The sequence below is a fragment of the Leucopleurus acutus genome (genome assembly GCF_964270905.1).
Source record: "Leucopleurus acutus genome assembly, chromosome: 6".
In the NCBI taxonomy this organism is placed as follows: Eukaryota; Metazoa; Chordata; class Mammalia; order Artiodactyla; family Delphinidae; genus Leucopleurus; species Leucopleurus acutus.
The window spans coordinates 103,516,141-103,532,790 of NC_139149.1; the positions used below are offsets into that span (position 1 = coordinate 103,516,141).

The 16,650-nt window shown below is 38.6% G+C and overlaps 1 protein-coding gene across 2 annotated transcripts in view; it reads right to left on the reverse strand.

Moving 5' to 3' along the window:
* Nucleotides 1–16,650, reverse strand: part of FARSB (phenylalanyl-tRNA synthetase subunit beta) — a 66,225-nt gene that overhangs the window by 39,139 nt on the left and 10,436 nt on the right. For both annotated transcript variants that reach the window (XM_082841485.1, XM_082841484.1), the window contains exons 4-13: nucleotides 15,452–15,521; nucleotides 14,751–14,866; nucleotides 9,495–9,645; nucleotides 8,230–8,338; nucleotides 7,225–7,295; nucleotides 5,677–5,738; nucleotides 4,684–4,735; nucleotides 3,060–3,121; nucleotides 2,579–2,786; nucleotides 1,989–2,069 (exon numbers count right to left, since the gene is read on the reverse strand). In XM_082841485.1, coding sequence (XP_082697611.1) covers nucleotides 1,989–2,069; nucleotides 2,579–2,786; nucleotides 3,060–3,121; nucleotides 4,684–4,735; nucleotides 5,677–5,738; nucleotides 7,225–7,295; nucleotides 8,230–8,338; nucleotides 9,495–9,645; nucleotides 14,751–14,866; nucleotides 15,452–15,521 — 982 coding nt within the window. The remainder of the gene's footprint in view (nucleotides 1–1,988; nucleotides 2,070–2,578; nucleotides 2,787–3,059; nucleotides 3,122–4,683; nucleotides 4,736–5,676; nucleotides 5,739–7,224; nucleotides 7,296–8,229; nucleotides 8,339–9,494; nucleotides 9,646–14,750; nucleotides 14,867–15,451; nucleotides 15,522–16,650) is intronic.

Consider the following 16,650-nt stretch of genomic DNA (forward strand, 5'->3'; position numbering starts at 1 on the left):
TCCCTGGTCCACAGCCAACTGGCTGCGCGAAGTGGGACAAGTTACCTCAATTAACTGCTGTGTAAGACAGAAACACCTACTTCACAGGGCTGCACTGAGAGATGGAATCATGTACATAAAGCCCTTTGTGGAAGACAAACTCTCTCTGCAGAGTAGCTACTTGTCAGGAGGCAGAGAACGTGCTCCCCCTTAGATGCATGGGGCTACACAGTTACAAAATCAATTCCTTTGCCACTTAATTATAAAAAATAGAATACATTTCTAAAAGAACAGAATACATTTCCTTGTGCTATTTTTTGTACATCAGTTCACATGGAATCACTGCTGCTCCTGACTGCATATGCATATGTGGGCCATATATGAATGACATGGTCCTCAAACCTAGCATTCAGTCTGACATAACAGAAAAGCACTCCTCAAGGAGTCAAAAGGCCAGATTCTGGTCATGGTTCTCCTGCTGTCTGTGTAAACTTTGCTGGGTACTTATCCTCTCTCGGCCTCCGGCTTCCTCACTGGTACAGTGCCTGGCATATAACAGATGTTCCATAAATGTTGTTGAATAAAAGATTTCTAAACCAGAAAAAGGAAGGTGTTGGGACTTCCCTGGTGGTGCAGTGGTTAAGAATCCGCCTGCCAATGCAGGGGACACGGGTTCGAGTCCTGGTCCAGGAAGATCCCACATGCTGCGGAGCAACTAAGCCCGTGCACCACAACTACCGAGCCTGAGCTCTAGAGCCTGAGAGCCACACTACTGAGCCCGTGTGCCACAACTACTGAAGCCTGCACGCCTAGAGCCCGTGCTCTGCAACAAGAGAAGCCACCGCAATGAGAAGCCCACGCACTGCAACAAAGAGTAGCCCCCACTCACCACAACTAGAGAGCCCACTTGCAGAAAAGAAGACCCAACACAGCCAAAAATAAATAAAATAAATTAATTAAAAAAAAGATTAGGGCTTCCCTGGTGGCACAGTGGCTGAGAGTTCGCCTGCCGATGCTGGGGACACGGGTTCGTGCCCCGGTCTGGGAAGATCCCGCATGCCGCGGAGCGGCTGGGCCCGTGAGCCATGGCCGCTGAGCCTGCACGTCCGGAGCCTGTGCTCCGCAACGGGAGAGGCCACAACAGTGAGAGGCCTGCGTACCGCAAAAAAAAAAAAAAAGATTAAAGAAAAAAAAGCAAAAGGAAGGTGTTGAACTAGATCTGGAAGGTCCCTTCCAGTAAGAACATCCTATGAATTACAAAGGCTCAATAAAGTGACGTGAGAGAGACTACATCTCTTCACCAGCCCTCTGTGTACTGGTCGTGATTCCCACCACTGCCTTCTGTAAACACCGTAAAAGACTGAGACGTTTAGAGCTGGAATTGCGTTGGGGGGAGCTTTCCTTGTTGTTTTGGTTTTTGCCTTACATCGTTAAGGTGAAACGGACTTGAATAGTCAAGAAGTACACTGTGGGCACCACAGCACAGCTCAGCAAGAGAGAGAAAGAAACTACAAATTGCAGACACATTTCGATATCTTCAAATGCTCGATCTGCTGGGGGAGGGAGATTTCTGTCTGATTTTGTAATAAAACTCATTTCCTGACTTAGGCCTTTCATGTCAGCTTTTCAACTCAAAGCAAATGTCTGTGAACATGTTCAAAGACAAAGAAACAGGCTTAACGTGGAGCAGTCCACAAGCCCTTAACCAGGGCGGCATCTAGTGGGTACAGCCACAACCAAATTAAGACTAAAACTTCTAACTTAATAAATTTGGTTACGAACTTCATCGTGAACCCTCAACAATTACATGAAACTCTAAAATTTAGTCCTTTGTGCTTTTCTGTGACTAAAAAAAAGAAATCTTCATTTCTTTACCAGAAATTACACAATCTCAGGTAACAAAGTGTTCTTTATAACTTTTTATAAATTCATATAAAGCATCACAGAACAAGTAATTCGGAGATTCAAAGAAAACAATGAGCAGGGCACCAAAAGCATGTACAACATACCAGAGCAAAGGTAAGTGCCTCAGTGAATCCAGCAGCTGCCATGTCGTGTCTCAGGAGTTCTGTGAGTTTATTTAGAGGAAACTGGGGGGAAGAAATTATTTCACCTCAATAAAATTTCCCACTTTTTTTATTAAAAAAAAAGAGATTTATAGAAAACTTGTCACTTAAAGGAAACCACCCTTCCATCCTAATATGCTGCTCGTCCCACCATTTCCCCACCACACCGACCCCTCCCCATCACCACTACCCCAACACTCCTACCCAGACGTACAAACCCTCCGCTTCTACCCCTCCCACACGCCACGTCTGCCTTCAGGCCCAGGATCCGAAAATGAATCTCCTACTTAGAGATGCAAGAAGGGCTCCAAACTCGAAACCTGTCTTTCTTCAAAGAACTAGTCATCACAGGTTTTCAACGTACTCTAATTAATCGGGCATCTGTTTTGCATCCTCTCCACAGCAAATGCCTCTCAGAGCAGAGCATGGCCAGTACCGCTTAATTCCTACGTTCTGTTTTTCTCGAAGCCTTCCTGGCATTCAATAATCAGTTTCTAACAATAAGGAGTGTTTATTTAAGGATGCAATCTTACTTGATTAGCTATGGTGTATGTTTTCGGGAGAGTCATCTGAATGTTGTTATATCCATAAGCAATAGCTGCATCTTCTATGATATCACAGGCGTGGATAATGTCAGCTCTGGTTGGAGGGATTTCAATTTCAATCTGATTCCCATCGCCTATGACTTCTGACTTTAAACACATCCTGGTCAGAAGCTTGGCAAGATTTTCTGGAGTTTCTCTGAAATAGGAACGTACAAACCATAAACTTCACTGGATTATTTAAAACATGTTTATATTTTATTTTAAAATATGCTACTACCTGAAACCTGTCTTTGTGAATTCCAATGGACACCAGACATCCTAACTGATGTTCTATTGTCACTTACTACTCTGAAGGGATATCAAAATTCTCTCCAAGCATTTTTTCAGGGAAAATTAAGCAGTCATATGTGTACTTCATTCTTGAATTCTCTTCAACAGTAAATAAATAAATGAAGTTTTCAGAGCATACCTGATCCCAACTTTTTTGTTAATTAGATCAGCTCTCACCATCTCCTTTCGGTAAGCCAGTTCCTTAGAGAGAAAAAGAGTTTGAGAAGCTGAAATCAGTCCTGCCAGATACAGCATTAGCCTCTTTCTAATTCAATTCATTATTGTTGTGGTTTCATTACCCTCCCAAGAAGTTGTCATTAGAGCCAGATATCAAAAATAAACTCAGTGCGCTTCAGGACATTACTTGCTACATTATATTCATACATGAACATTCTACTTGCTAGACAACTGGAACTCTTGGAAATATTATAAAATGCCAAACATTTTTCTCTTTTACTTGATCAATCACCATTCTCTTCAGCAAAACACTAGTGCATTACATCATTTCTAAAATGCTTACAAATCCTGCTGAAGATTTTCAATTTCACCTCATGCAAGTAGGTGTTTATGACCAAGAAAGAATAATTCATGTGCCATATTGGACTATCCATCATACTAAATCTAAGAGTGTTATGAAGTCATTCCTTTCCTATCATTTTTTTCAGGTGGGGAAAAGCAACTACGACCCAGTCCTAGCTATCAACCTGCTCCAGGACAGCCAGGCTGGGAGCATCTCATGAATTAGTACTCACTCTCCTTCAAACAGTACGTAACTCTACCATGTGAGATAGGAACAAACACACATAAAATCCAGGCTTTTCAGCAACGTTGGAAACATACCTATGAGTATTTCTTATCACAAAATTACTCTCAAAATTGTAACCGCCACTCGCAAAAAGGCCATAAATTTAAAAACCTGTTTGGACTCAGGTAAGGACAATGGGCTTGCTATTCAAAATGCAATTCTCAGAGCAGAAGCATCATTATCACCTGAGTGCAGACACCACCATGTAAAGAAGCCCAAGCTAGCCTGCTGGATGAGAGGCACTTGACCTGTTCACCTCATTGCCAAGACGCAGACATGTCAGTGAGGCCATCCCAGGTCATCCAGCTGCTAGCCTACCAACCAGCTGGAGCCTAGCAGAGATTAGCCCAGCCAGTCCTGACCAGAACTAGCCAGCTGACCCCCAGAATCATGATATAAACAAACGATCGTTGTTTGAAGTTAGTAAACCTTGGGGTGGTTTGTTACATAACAAAAGCTAACTGATAACAGCAACTACAATCAATTTAAAAAAAAAAACTGCTATTGGGACTTCCCCGGTGGCCCAGTGGTTTGGAGGGCTGACTAACCTTAAAAGGGGTGAGACTGTAAATTACCTAGGTACCTAGTTAATAAGGGAATAAACCACAGGCATTATGGCCATATAATGCTGTGGTATAATGTAGTGGGTTGGGAGTGAAATGTGGTATAATACAGTGTGTTGGGACTGTCTGGGCTTAAATCCTAGCTCCACCACTGAATAGTAACAGGCAAGCTATTTAACATCTCAAGGTCAAGGGCCTAATGATAGCACCCAGCCTCACAGGGTTAATGTGAGGATTAAATCCATGTAATACACACAGTATAGTGCCTGGCATGTCGGTGGGTGGATGCACAGATAGACAGAAAGACCAAAAGCACTCTATAGCTATTATTATTAATGTTACTGCTGTTGTCAAAGTCATCATCATCATCATCAAGTCACTTCTTCTATACTCACTGGAAAGGTATGTAATTTTCCATTAGGAAAAACTACCTCAGCTGCTTCAACCCTGAAAACAAAAATAAAGCCAGAAATAAAATTAAATAAAAATAAAACTTAAGGGGAAAAAAGGGCCATAAATTCTAAAAATGTGTGTGTGGTTAACAAAACTTTCACTTGGTCTACAACTGCAGCCTCAACACATTCAATCTATTCACATTCCAACACTGCTGTCTGGATTAATCCTCCCATACACAACATTACTATTCCATTTCCTGTAGCTCCCATGTCTCTTCAGGCAGCACCCACTTGATAAGTTTATCTCCCAGTCCTACAAAGCATGCATCCTTGATGAACACCTTGCCAGTACTGACACACACATTCCAGGCTTTACCAGGGTCACGCTGTTACACAATGAAAGCTGACTGACACAACCACTAAAATGCATATCAATTAAAAAGAGTAACCAACACTGCCCATACAATTTCAGTCATGCTTTCTACAGTTATACATTTATTTTGAATTATAATACTCTAGAATAAACTATGATGCTAGTACACAGTAGGGGCCATATAGGTTTGATAAGCAATTTTTTAAATAAAAAATTAGCTTTGGAACAAATACAGTAGTCTTACTAGTATACACAGGATACATGCTTCGCTCTTATATACGATTCTCTATCTTTGTTTAGCTGTTCCTTCTGCTGTTTGTCCATGTTCAGTCTCAAATCCTTAAATACAGCTTAAATTTCATTGCCTCCATGAAGTCTACCCAGATTGCCCCAGCTAGCAGTAACCTGCCCTTACAAACGGCCAGAACATCACTGAAACTTTTTAAGGTACTTATCACTTTTTACTTTATACATTATTTGTTCATGTCTTAGCTCTCCAAAGAGATTATATATTCTAGTTACAGGAACCACATATTTCATCTTTATATTTAGCACAAGGCCTTAGTGCTCTGACTTCAGAACAACAGGCCATCATCGATAAAGATGCCGAACGAACTTACGTAAATTGATTCTCACAATATTCACTGAACGTGGTAACAATGATATCAAGAACTATTTTTGCCTGCAAAGGAAAAAAACAAATATTATGGTAACCCATAAATATACTTTCTTCCATCAGCTGGAAATGAATTAATATTTAATATAATTTAGTCTCCAAACATCTAAAACTCTATCTGTATATATAAATTTTAAATAAAGAAGTGGAGTAAAAACTCTTGAGCTTGAGAGGCCCTGACCTTATCTTCAGGTGTTCTGCATTTATGCGGTTCTCTGACAGTTACAATCCATGACTGAGACAAATCATCTATTTCCCCACCCCCTCCCTTGGGTTGAGCAAATTTCAAGAAAGACAGATGGCTAACTATGGCAGTAAACCTTATCAGTCTCATAAGTTTCTGCAGCCAGATGCCAGACTCCTGGCCCAAGCACTTACTAGCAGTCTGATTTTGCGCATGTCACTTAATTACTGTCTTTGTACCTTTGTTTGTTAGGTAGAGATAATAAAAGTTCCTACCTCATTTGGTTAATACAAGGATTAAGAGTATGAGTGTGTGTGTGTATAAAACACATAGAGCGATGCCTGGTACACAGTGAAGGCCATATAGATTTGTCAATTTTTTTTTTTAATTAAAAGAAAAAAATACAGTAACCTTATTGGGATATATGCTTTGCTTTTACATATACACTCATATACAAGCTTCAGAAAAGATATCCAAGGTCTGCTAATGTGCAAATTTAAAAAAAGTTTTTAACAGGAAAAGCTATATTACCCTGACAATATTTCTGAAGGCACATATGGTATATAAAAGTTATAAATGAAATATCTTACAAGGATCTCCAATCCTGTAAGATGTATGTGAATGCCATTTATCTGCCCTACTTCTATACTCCAGCCTTCTGCCATTCAAGTTTACCTTTCTTAATTTGCTTAATTGCCACCTCACTCTATGGCTTACTTAACCTTTGTAAAGAAAAAATATGCCATAAAAAAAAGCTTTCATAACAATCCAATCTAATATATAGTGACGAAAAGTGACTGAAAGATTAGTATTCTACATATTCTAGACATCTTTGTGTGTATAAACCCTTTATCAATTTGCTAAATAAAACTTGATAGCCAGTTGGTTTTAACTTTTTATTTTTTACCAAGTACACGAAGGTATGAAATTAGTTAGCATTCAAACTAAGCCAACTAAGATGAACACTTTATACAGATGGCATTACAATGTAGATCCCGTTCTCTGTTTTACAGTAATGTATTTGGCTAATTCTCTCACAAGATGACAAGTTCCTTGAAGTCAAGAACATGTAACTCATTATTAAATTCATGGCATTGGAAAGATAGTAGGTGCTCACTAAACATTTGTCAACTGAATGAAAGCACCTTAACCAAAGTACAGAATAGCTACATCTTTCCAATTTTCTAAGTGGCTAAAGTATGTCCCCACCTACAAAATAAACATATTTTAAAGTTTAGCCACTTGGTCTTGGCCCAGAAGTAAAAATCTACCCTGACAGTACAAAAACAGAAAAAAAGTTTTACTTACCTTAGTAAAGTCAGTCCCTGTGCATTCAATAAATATATTTCTAGTATTTACTGTTATTTTGGAATGATGTCCTGCAACAAACACAAAACAATAATGACAAAACAATTAGTTTCAGAAATAAAAGTGCACGAAAAAGCTCTACAAAACAGAAACTACAATTTAGTTTAGAACATAATATAAGCTGACACCTCAGAGGTAAGGAGATATACAACTTTCATTCTAAGCTCCCATTATAAGCTGGAGAATAAAGATAAAATAAAAACAAGGCTTTACTGAGTGCATTCCATATGTAAGGTGCTTAACAGAAGTTGTCTCATCTCATTTTCACCACGATCTATGACAGGGCTGCAGGCAGGACAACTAAGATTCAGAGATTAAGCTCACTGAACACGATCACAGCTATTAAGCGGCAAGGCTAAGATTTGGGTTTGGATCTGGCTCACCCCGAAGCCCACTATAAGTACTAGAGTCCAAGATCTTGAGAAGAAAAGATTCTCCTTCCCATCGTGAATCAACTGAACCCCCTTCTCACTTCCAGAAGGGCAAACATCTATGGCTCTGACATCACTAAATTTTGTAAATATGTTCAATTTGCTTCTTCAACAAAAGCTTCAGAAAGGAGTTAAGAGGGTAAAATTCAGTTTTAAAATTTTAATTTAACTATAAAACAGCAGGCCAGACAGAATTTAAGTTTAACTAAATGAATTACCTGCTAAAACCACAATATCAACACCCTTTGGAGGAATATAACAGAACCCAGAGACTAGCACCAGAAAATATTTATAAACTTATAAATATGTATACATTGATAAATTACATAAAAATCACCAGTAAAATATTGAAAAATGAATGAAAAGAACTATTACAATAAAATCCACAAAAGACCTGAGATTCTCAGATTGAGTCATCTGACTGATTCAGTCAAGTTTACTGAGAATTCCACAGAAATGATAAAGAATAAGAGGGAAACAGCAAAAAACCTATGGTGCTTAAGAAATAACTCACCATTGATGACTGGAGGCATTGAAAGGACGACACCATTGCTATCATAGATAACCGGATACAGAGGTTTATTTTCAATTATATGTAAATAATGTTTAAGGTGGTTGTCAGTCTGAAAAAAAATTAAGTCAAACAAAATTAGCTTTTTATTTCTGTCACTGTAATTAGTTTACATACCTACCTAGCATAAAAAGAGGGGGGAAAAATCAGAAAAACAATAAAACAGCCCCCAAAGTTTTAAATGTATAATATTTTCTAATGTAAATTAATATCTCAGAATCCTTATACAGCCTCATTTCCTAATGGGGAAAGATAAGACCGCAATCGTTTTTCAAGACTGAAAACAGACTTGCAGAGTAAGCCTGAATCACCTTAAGCAAAACACAAACCATACAAAACTATTTAGATAAATAGGAAGAAATCACTTGCAAATCAGGTCAATGATAATAGCTGCTTTTTCCAAATGATACCCACCTCTTTTACTATTTGTTAAATGCAATTTAAAGTGACCACTGAGCTCATTTTCACTGCTGGATTCTAAAGTGCTAATCACGGGAGGCAGATGCTTTTTAATAGTGCATGCTACAAAAAAACTAGCTAAATCTCAGTGTTCCTTATATTTGAATGAGTTTTAGTTATACCTAAATGTGAATATTACAATGCAGTATGACCTACTTCAGTGGTTCTCAATCCTGGCTGTACGTTAAAAACATCTGAGAGGATAAAAAAGTAATAACAGGGCTTCCCTGGTGGCACAGTGGTTGAGTCCGTCTGTCAATGCAGGGGACATAGGTTCGATCCCTGGCCCAGGAAGATCCCACATGCCGCGGAGCAACTAAGCCTGTGTGCCACAACTACTGAGCCTGTGCTCTAGAGCCCACGAGCCACAACTACTGAGCCTACGTGCCACAACTACTGAAGCCCACATGCCTAGAGCCCATGGTCCACAACAAGAGAAGTCACGACAATGAGAAGCCCAAGCACTGCAACAAAGAGTAGCCCCCGCTCACCGCAACTAGAAAAGCCTGCGCACAGCAACGAAGACCCAACACAGCCATACATACGTACATACATACATAAATAAAAGTAATAATAAACAAAACTATGCCCAGACCTCACTCTAGATCAAAGGAATCAGTATCTCTGGGTTGGAGCCCAGACACTGCTATTTTTTCAAGCACTCATTTTATTGCCCTAATTAAGACTTGATTTGGGAGGAATTTCATGCTTTATCCAGAGCTCTTACATTAACATAAAAGAACATTTACCTTGTATATGTTCATCAGTTCACAGGCTGTATACTCCTTGGTCTTATTTAGAGGCTTGAATTTGATATCGGAAGGTTTCTTCGCAGTATAAGTAAATGGGCCTGACAAAGTGTCCAAGTCATGGGTACCAATAGCAACCAAGGCTCTTTTCCTAAATGTGGAGAGACAGAGAGAAAGAGAAACAGAAAACGATTTGAATATCTCAAAGCAGAAATTCTAAAGATAACAGAGTACAGGGTTTTTATTTTTAGACACTTCCTTAAAATAGCCTGTTACTACTATATAGCACCTTCACAACCATTAAAAATTATGAGAAATATAAATATAAAGCTACTTAAAACACATTATTTCAGCAGCTGAAGTAAATCCCTTCCACTATGTTATCCCTAGTACTATGTTATTAGGACGTTTTCAAAGTCAACATACCCTTTACCTTCTTTTAATCTATTTCCTCTAGTGTTCTCAAGTAAACATAAATCTTATTAAATTAGAATAAACTACCAAAAAACTCCTGTGTTTTTTGGCTTTTCCATATTTTCCTAAATTTCCTGTCACATAGCTATATTGCTTTATTAATGGAAATTATTTAGCTTTAAAAACCGTGAATTATATTTAAAATTTAATACGTAAGGAAATTTCAAGAGCTATTAATTTCATTTGTTCTACAGTTTATCTGTAAAGGATTTAAGGTAATTTTAGGAACTTAAAGCAAGATACAAAGTAGGAGAGAAAGAAACAGAAGTAGGGATATAAAACGAAGCCAGAAACAATGTTGATTAGTACTAAATTAGAATTTCAAAGCTTACAGTCTTATCACAGAGGGTCACAAATTTGGCTCTAAGCTTTCCAAAAGACAATTCAAAAGAGAAACCTGGTCAGAATTTATGATGTTCTAAAGAATTCTTAAAGTCTTAAAGACTATGTGTACATATATTAGAATATGTATGCATAACCACAATTAAGTATCAAATGGAGGGCTTCCCTGGTGGCGCAGTGGTTGAGAGTCCGCCTGCTGATGCAGGGGACACGGGTTCATGCCCCAGTCCGGGAAGATCCCACATGCAGCGGAGCGGCTGGGCCCGTAAGCCATGGCCGCTGAGCCTGCGCGTCTGGAGCCCGTGCTCCGCAACGGGAGAGACCACAACGGTGAGAGGCCCGCGTACCGCAAAAAAAAAAAAAAAAAACCAAATGGATAAAATCATTAGTAATCAAGGAATGTGTTAAAGTCCATATTACATGAACCATGACATACTTTTTAAAATTTGTAAGAAACAAATTTTGGTCAACCTCAAATTAACACAACATTGTAAACCAACTATACTGAATAAAATTAAAAAAAATTTTTTTTCGTCAAACTCCAAGACAGGTGACTAGAACTTTAATAAATATGGGTAAATTGAAGAGTTGTTGACAAGCCTAAAGGAAGTGTTACTTTACACAATGAGTTACATGTTTATATACTAGCATAGGTAGAAATATACATGGTTCAGTAAGTTTAGATAAATTAATAATTGACAAATTCATAGGTAAGAAAGTCCATGTTTTCTTGGACATTAATATTGGTTTCTTAATCCTGAAACAGCACCTCAAAATGTCACTAAATTTCAACTTCAAACCAATCACAAAAAAACAAATTCCAGATTAATCAAAGAGCTATGCATTTTGAAAAACAAAAGGCAAACATACACACACACATACACACACACAGAACCATAAAAATTATTCAAAGAAAATATAGGAGAACAATGCTTAAAACTGTGGAGTAGAATATCCCTTCTTAAGACACAAAACATAAAAGTCATATAGGAAGACTGACAAACTTGACTATATCCAAACTGTAAACTTTATACAACCAAAAGCCCCAAAAGTCAAAAGACACACTGAGAGAAAAGGTCTACAACGTAGGTACAGAAAAAGGATTAATATCCCAAATATAAAAAGATATGAAAACAAAAAATAGTCAAAAATCAAGATTTTACCTATTCTAATGGCAGAAATTTTATTAAAGTCTTGCTGTGAAAAAGCAGCAGCTCAAAGAACTGGGCAGAAAATTCTGCTGCTGCCAACTGCAGAGGTCTCATCTAGCCAAATGTTTCGAGTGTGAGTCAGGCTAAGTATGCAAGACTCTTTGCCTGCAACAGAAACCACTTCTCAGAGAAAAAGAGCAAAATAAGAGCCTCTTACATAACAAAATATTCTGCATGCAATCAAAAAGCAGTGCATAGGAAAACAGAGAAACATGACATACTCCACACGAACCAACCCATAAAAACCAATGCTAAGATGACCCAGATTTTCAAGTCACCACACAGATTTTTAAAACGTTACTACTACTACTACAAAAGAAAAAGCCACTACAAAAAGCATTCAAGAATTATGTGGAAAATATACACATAATGAACAGATGGGGAAATAACAGACAAAAAAAAGAGAAACTTTTTAAAAAGGAACCAAACAGATTCTATAGAGATGAACACTAAAGTAACTGAAGTAAAAAGTTCACTGGGGGCTTCCCTGGTGGCGCAGTGGTTAAGAGTCCGCCTGCCAATGCAGGGGACACGGGTTCGAGCCCTGGTCCGGGAGGATCCCGCATGCCGCGGGGCAACTAAGCCTGTGAGCCACAACTACTGAAGTCCGTACGCCTAGAGCCGGTGCTCTGCAACAAAAGACGCCACTGCCATGAGAGGCCCACGCACTGCAGCGAAGAGTGGCCCCCGCTTGCGGCAACTAGAAAAAGTCCACGCTGCAACAAAGACCCAACACAGCCATAAATAAATAAATAAAATTAAAAAAAAAAAAAAAAAAAAGTTCACTGGACCCTTCCAGCCAAGATGGAGTAACAAAGACTAGATTTACTCTCTTGCCTGACACAATCACAAAAAAGGCAAAACATATAAGACAACAGTTTTCATGGCTGGCACTGGAGGTCAGGCTATGAAGGGCAGATGACAAACAGAAAACAGATAAGGTGAGCCCTACGACAGTCCAGCTGACTGCCTGGAAGGGTTTCAAGCCACAGGACAGGAAACGGGGTCTGGCTAGAGCCCAGTGGACTCCCTAAGTTGAGGAGACACAGCTGAGAGTCTAGGGAGATCACGACGGCCAGAGCTCACTGCACAGAGTACTGGGGAGGACAGAGCTACTCAGACAGAGAACTCTGATATCTGCAGAGGGGCCCCCTCAAGAGTTCAGCTGAGTATTAATCAGTGTGTGCATGTGAGGAAACCAGCCAAGGCCAGGGAAAGAACCATCCAAGGCAACAGTGCTCACACAGACTGAGAACCTCACTCTTCATATGGCAACAGATATATAGGAACAAAGTCTTGCCTCAGTAGTAAGGACTAACTAGCCCTAGACAGAACACTGCATGATCAATGAAAACAGAAAAATAGAGGAAAAAAGCAGAGAAAAGTCAATGAAAGCAAAAGCTGGTTCTCTGAAAACTGATACACAATGATACTCACTGAAGTAATTGATGTGTACACTGATCTCTAGCTACACTGATCAAGGGGAAAAAAGAGAGAAGACAGGAATCAAAGAGGTGATACTGATACAGATACTACAGATATTAAAGGATAATAAGGGAAGATCATAAACAACTTTTATGCCAGTAAATTTTATAATTTAAATGAAATAAATATATCTCTTGAAAAATGCAAATTAGGATTTACTGACTCTGGCACACCAGAGTATTAGGATGTGATTTATTCTCCCTTTAGAAAAAGCTCATGATTTCCAGAGATACTGTATAAAACAGAGCTTAAAGTCGAATTAAGGAAATGCTTTCCAATACAGATAAAAATTAGATTCTTCAAATGACCATAACAGATAACTGGGCTCAAGCACATCCTAGCTATATCAGTGCTTGTCAGAAATCCTCTATCTTGTCCTATATTTTGAAACTATATTTAAATTCTTATTGTTTTGCTCAAGAATAACATATCTGCAAGATGACAAATAGATTATTTTTATAAAAGAACTTGGAATAAATGTTATTCAGAATCTGAGAAAAAGTTTCTTCTACAATGTATGCAAAAATGTTTCAAGAAAAAGAAACCTCGTGAGCTTAACCACAGGTATTTTATTTTTTTAATATTTTTCACACCAGAAGAAAACGCCCAAGGTCCCCCCAACCCTGTCTCTAGACCACCCTTACACAAAAGCCTCTTCTAGTTTCCACAGTTTACCAAATTGCAACTACTGCAATTATTAAAATATAAAAATTATTTTTTTCCATTTTTACTCAAGACATATATAACTGTTAATCATATCTTTGACTAGCATGAGATAACTTACGTTTATATATTTTAGTACCAACACAAAAAAAACTTGGTATGTTAGCTAAAGGCTGACATTTCTTATCATCAGTAAATATAAATTTTCTATTAGGATTTTTGAAATACTGAAATTAGCTCAAGGACTCCCATCGTTACCTTCCTTGACCTTTAGGAGTTCAGCAATTATATAGGTTTGAAGATCGCCACACTAAAGGGAGCTGTATGGGAAATGATGTGTAGCAATGCCAATGACAGAATAAGAAAATTCAGTTATGTAAAAGTCTCAAGTTTCACCTGTCAATTTATAATTATATTCACTCAAAAAATGAGATCACGGCTTCCCTAGTGGTGCAGTGGTTGAGAGTCTGCCTGCCGATGCAGGGGACACGGGTTCGTGCCCTGGTCCAGGAAGATCCCACATGCCGCGGAGCGGCTGGGCCCGTGAGCCATGGCCGCTGAGCCTCCGCGTCCGGAGCCTGTGCTCCGCAACAGGAGAGGCCACAGCAGTGAGAGGCCCGCGTGTGGCAAAAAAAAAAAAAAATGAGATCAAGCCAAAAACTTTTGTCTATTTTTAAAATAAGTCATACTTCAAATTACCATGGTTTAATATTTAGTAGTATAATCCACTGTTAATGATTTGAACCAAAAAACAAAAACCAAGAAAATGTCTAGGACTAGATATTTCTTCTCTATATAGTACTCAAAATATATCTCTTATTTCTCCATGGATACACTATCTATAAGCAGTAACAAAGAGCTGTTTGGTGAAATTTAAACTTATTTAAATTTAGTTAACTTTAAACTCTTGTTACTCCCACATATGATTAATTTAGAAACGCTGTGAAAAAAGTCTACAGTGGAGGAAGAAAGAAAAGAGCGGGGGAAAGAGGAAGAGAAAAGGGAAGGGGAGGGAAGGAGAAGGGAGAGGAAGGAGGAAGGAGAGCAGGAGGCAAGGGAGAAAGAAGATGCGACCACAAACCTGCAAATGTTCTGATGTAACTTCTCCTGGAGTTCAATGAAGCTTTCATATCGATCTTTAGTAAACTTTATGTTTCGGAGAACTGCTGCAACAGCATACGGGCGTATTTTAGCTGTCTGAAATTCGTTACATCATTAGAGATGGTAAATATTAAGGCTTTTCTGTGTAATATCATCTTGTAATAGAAAGTTAGCTGTCACAAATTTTCATTCAAACAAGTGTACATTCATTCATTCAGTCAACAGTAAGATATAGTGGTGATAAGAGACAAAGTCACTGTCCTCGTGCAATTTACATTTCAGCAAGACCTCTGAAAATTTACTGAATTACTGAGAAAAAAGTTAACCCTTAAGTAGTTTGCTCGTAGTTAATATTTCTACCAAAATAGTCTTTCCCCAAAAGATTTTTTCTACATTTTATTAATATCCACAATTTAAACAATTATATCTCAAATGTATTTTAGGCAAACATTTGGATGTTATTTTCCAAAATTATTCATGGAAAACAAATGCTGTGTTCCCTTTCACTTCTTGGTAAAAAACTAAATGACAATTTTTAAGAGCTAGAGGCTAAATATACATCCATTTTAGCAAGTGATCAAAGAAAACTACATTTAGCAGAAGGGTCACCTTTGTCCCACCTTATAGAGATACACACAAAGAGAAGTTTTTAAAAGAAAAATAAGAATGGATCATTATTACCTCTTCTGTGATGATCAATTTCTGGATTTCTCCATTAGGCATTACCCGTTTATACATTGGAGACTTTATCCTAAAATATTAAAACAAACTTTCTCATTATTAACCAAAACATTCGATAAACTAATTTATTCTGTGTATAGAAAGTATACAAAATGAACAGAACTAGGACAATGGGTTAAAGTTACAGAAAGTCAAATTTGGGCTGAGTATTAAAAAAAAAAACCTAATAAACTTTCTAACATTTCTAGATGTCTAAAAATGGGCTAGGGGTTTCCCTGGTGGCACAGTGGTTAAGAATCTGCCTGCCAGTGCAGGGGACATGGGTTCGAGCCCTGGTCCGGGAGGATCCCAAGTGCTGCGGAGCACCTAAGCCCGTGTGCCACAACTACTGAGCCTGCGCTCTAGAGCCTGTGAGCCACAACTACTGAGCCCGCGTGCCTAGAGCCCGTGCTCCACAACAAGAGAAACCACCGCGATGAGAAGCCCACGCACCACAACCAAGAGCAGCCCCTGCTCACAGCAAGTAGAGAAAGCCTGCGCGCAGCATGGGTAATAAATAAATAACATAAATCTGTTAAAAAAAAATAAAACAAAAATGGGCTAGGATGCCTCGTGATAATGCGTGTCCTATCACTGGAGTCTCGGCAGAGGCTAGAAAACCTTTAACTAAGCGACTGTATAGGGGGCATTTAAACATCAGCTGAGGGGCTGGATTAAATCACCTTGAAGTTTTATTCCAACCATGAGAGTTTGAGCTTCTAAGAAAAGCTATGGCCTGGTCCCATCTGGACCTAACGAATCAGGATATTCAAGGGAAAGGCCTGGTAAACAGTACATTCTGAAGGCAGAGTCCAGGTGACTGTTATCATCAGAAGTGGGTGGGAACTACTGTTTTAAGTCAGTGCTTTTCAAACCTCAACGTGCCTACAATCAACTGGGGAATTTGTTAAACCACATATTCTGATTCAATAGGTCTTGGGTAGAAGCTGAAATTCTGCAGTTCTAACAAGCTCCCAGGTGTTACAGATGATGCTGGCCCATGGACCACACTTTGAGTAGCAAAGGTTTTAAGTCACTTTCCTAATTCAGTCTCATCATAAAAATCATATGAGGTGCCTATTAAAAACAGAAATACATATTGGACAGGTTTGGGAAACACACTGTAAGGGCTAATCCCTGACCCTAAAATATAAACATCT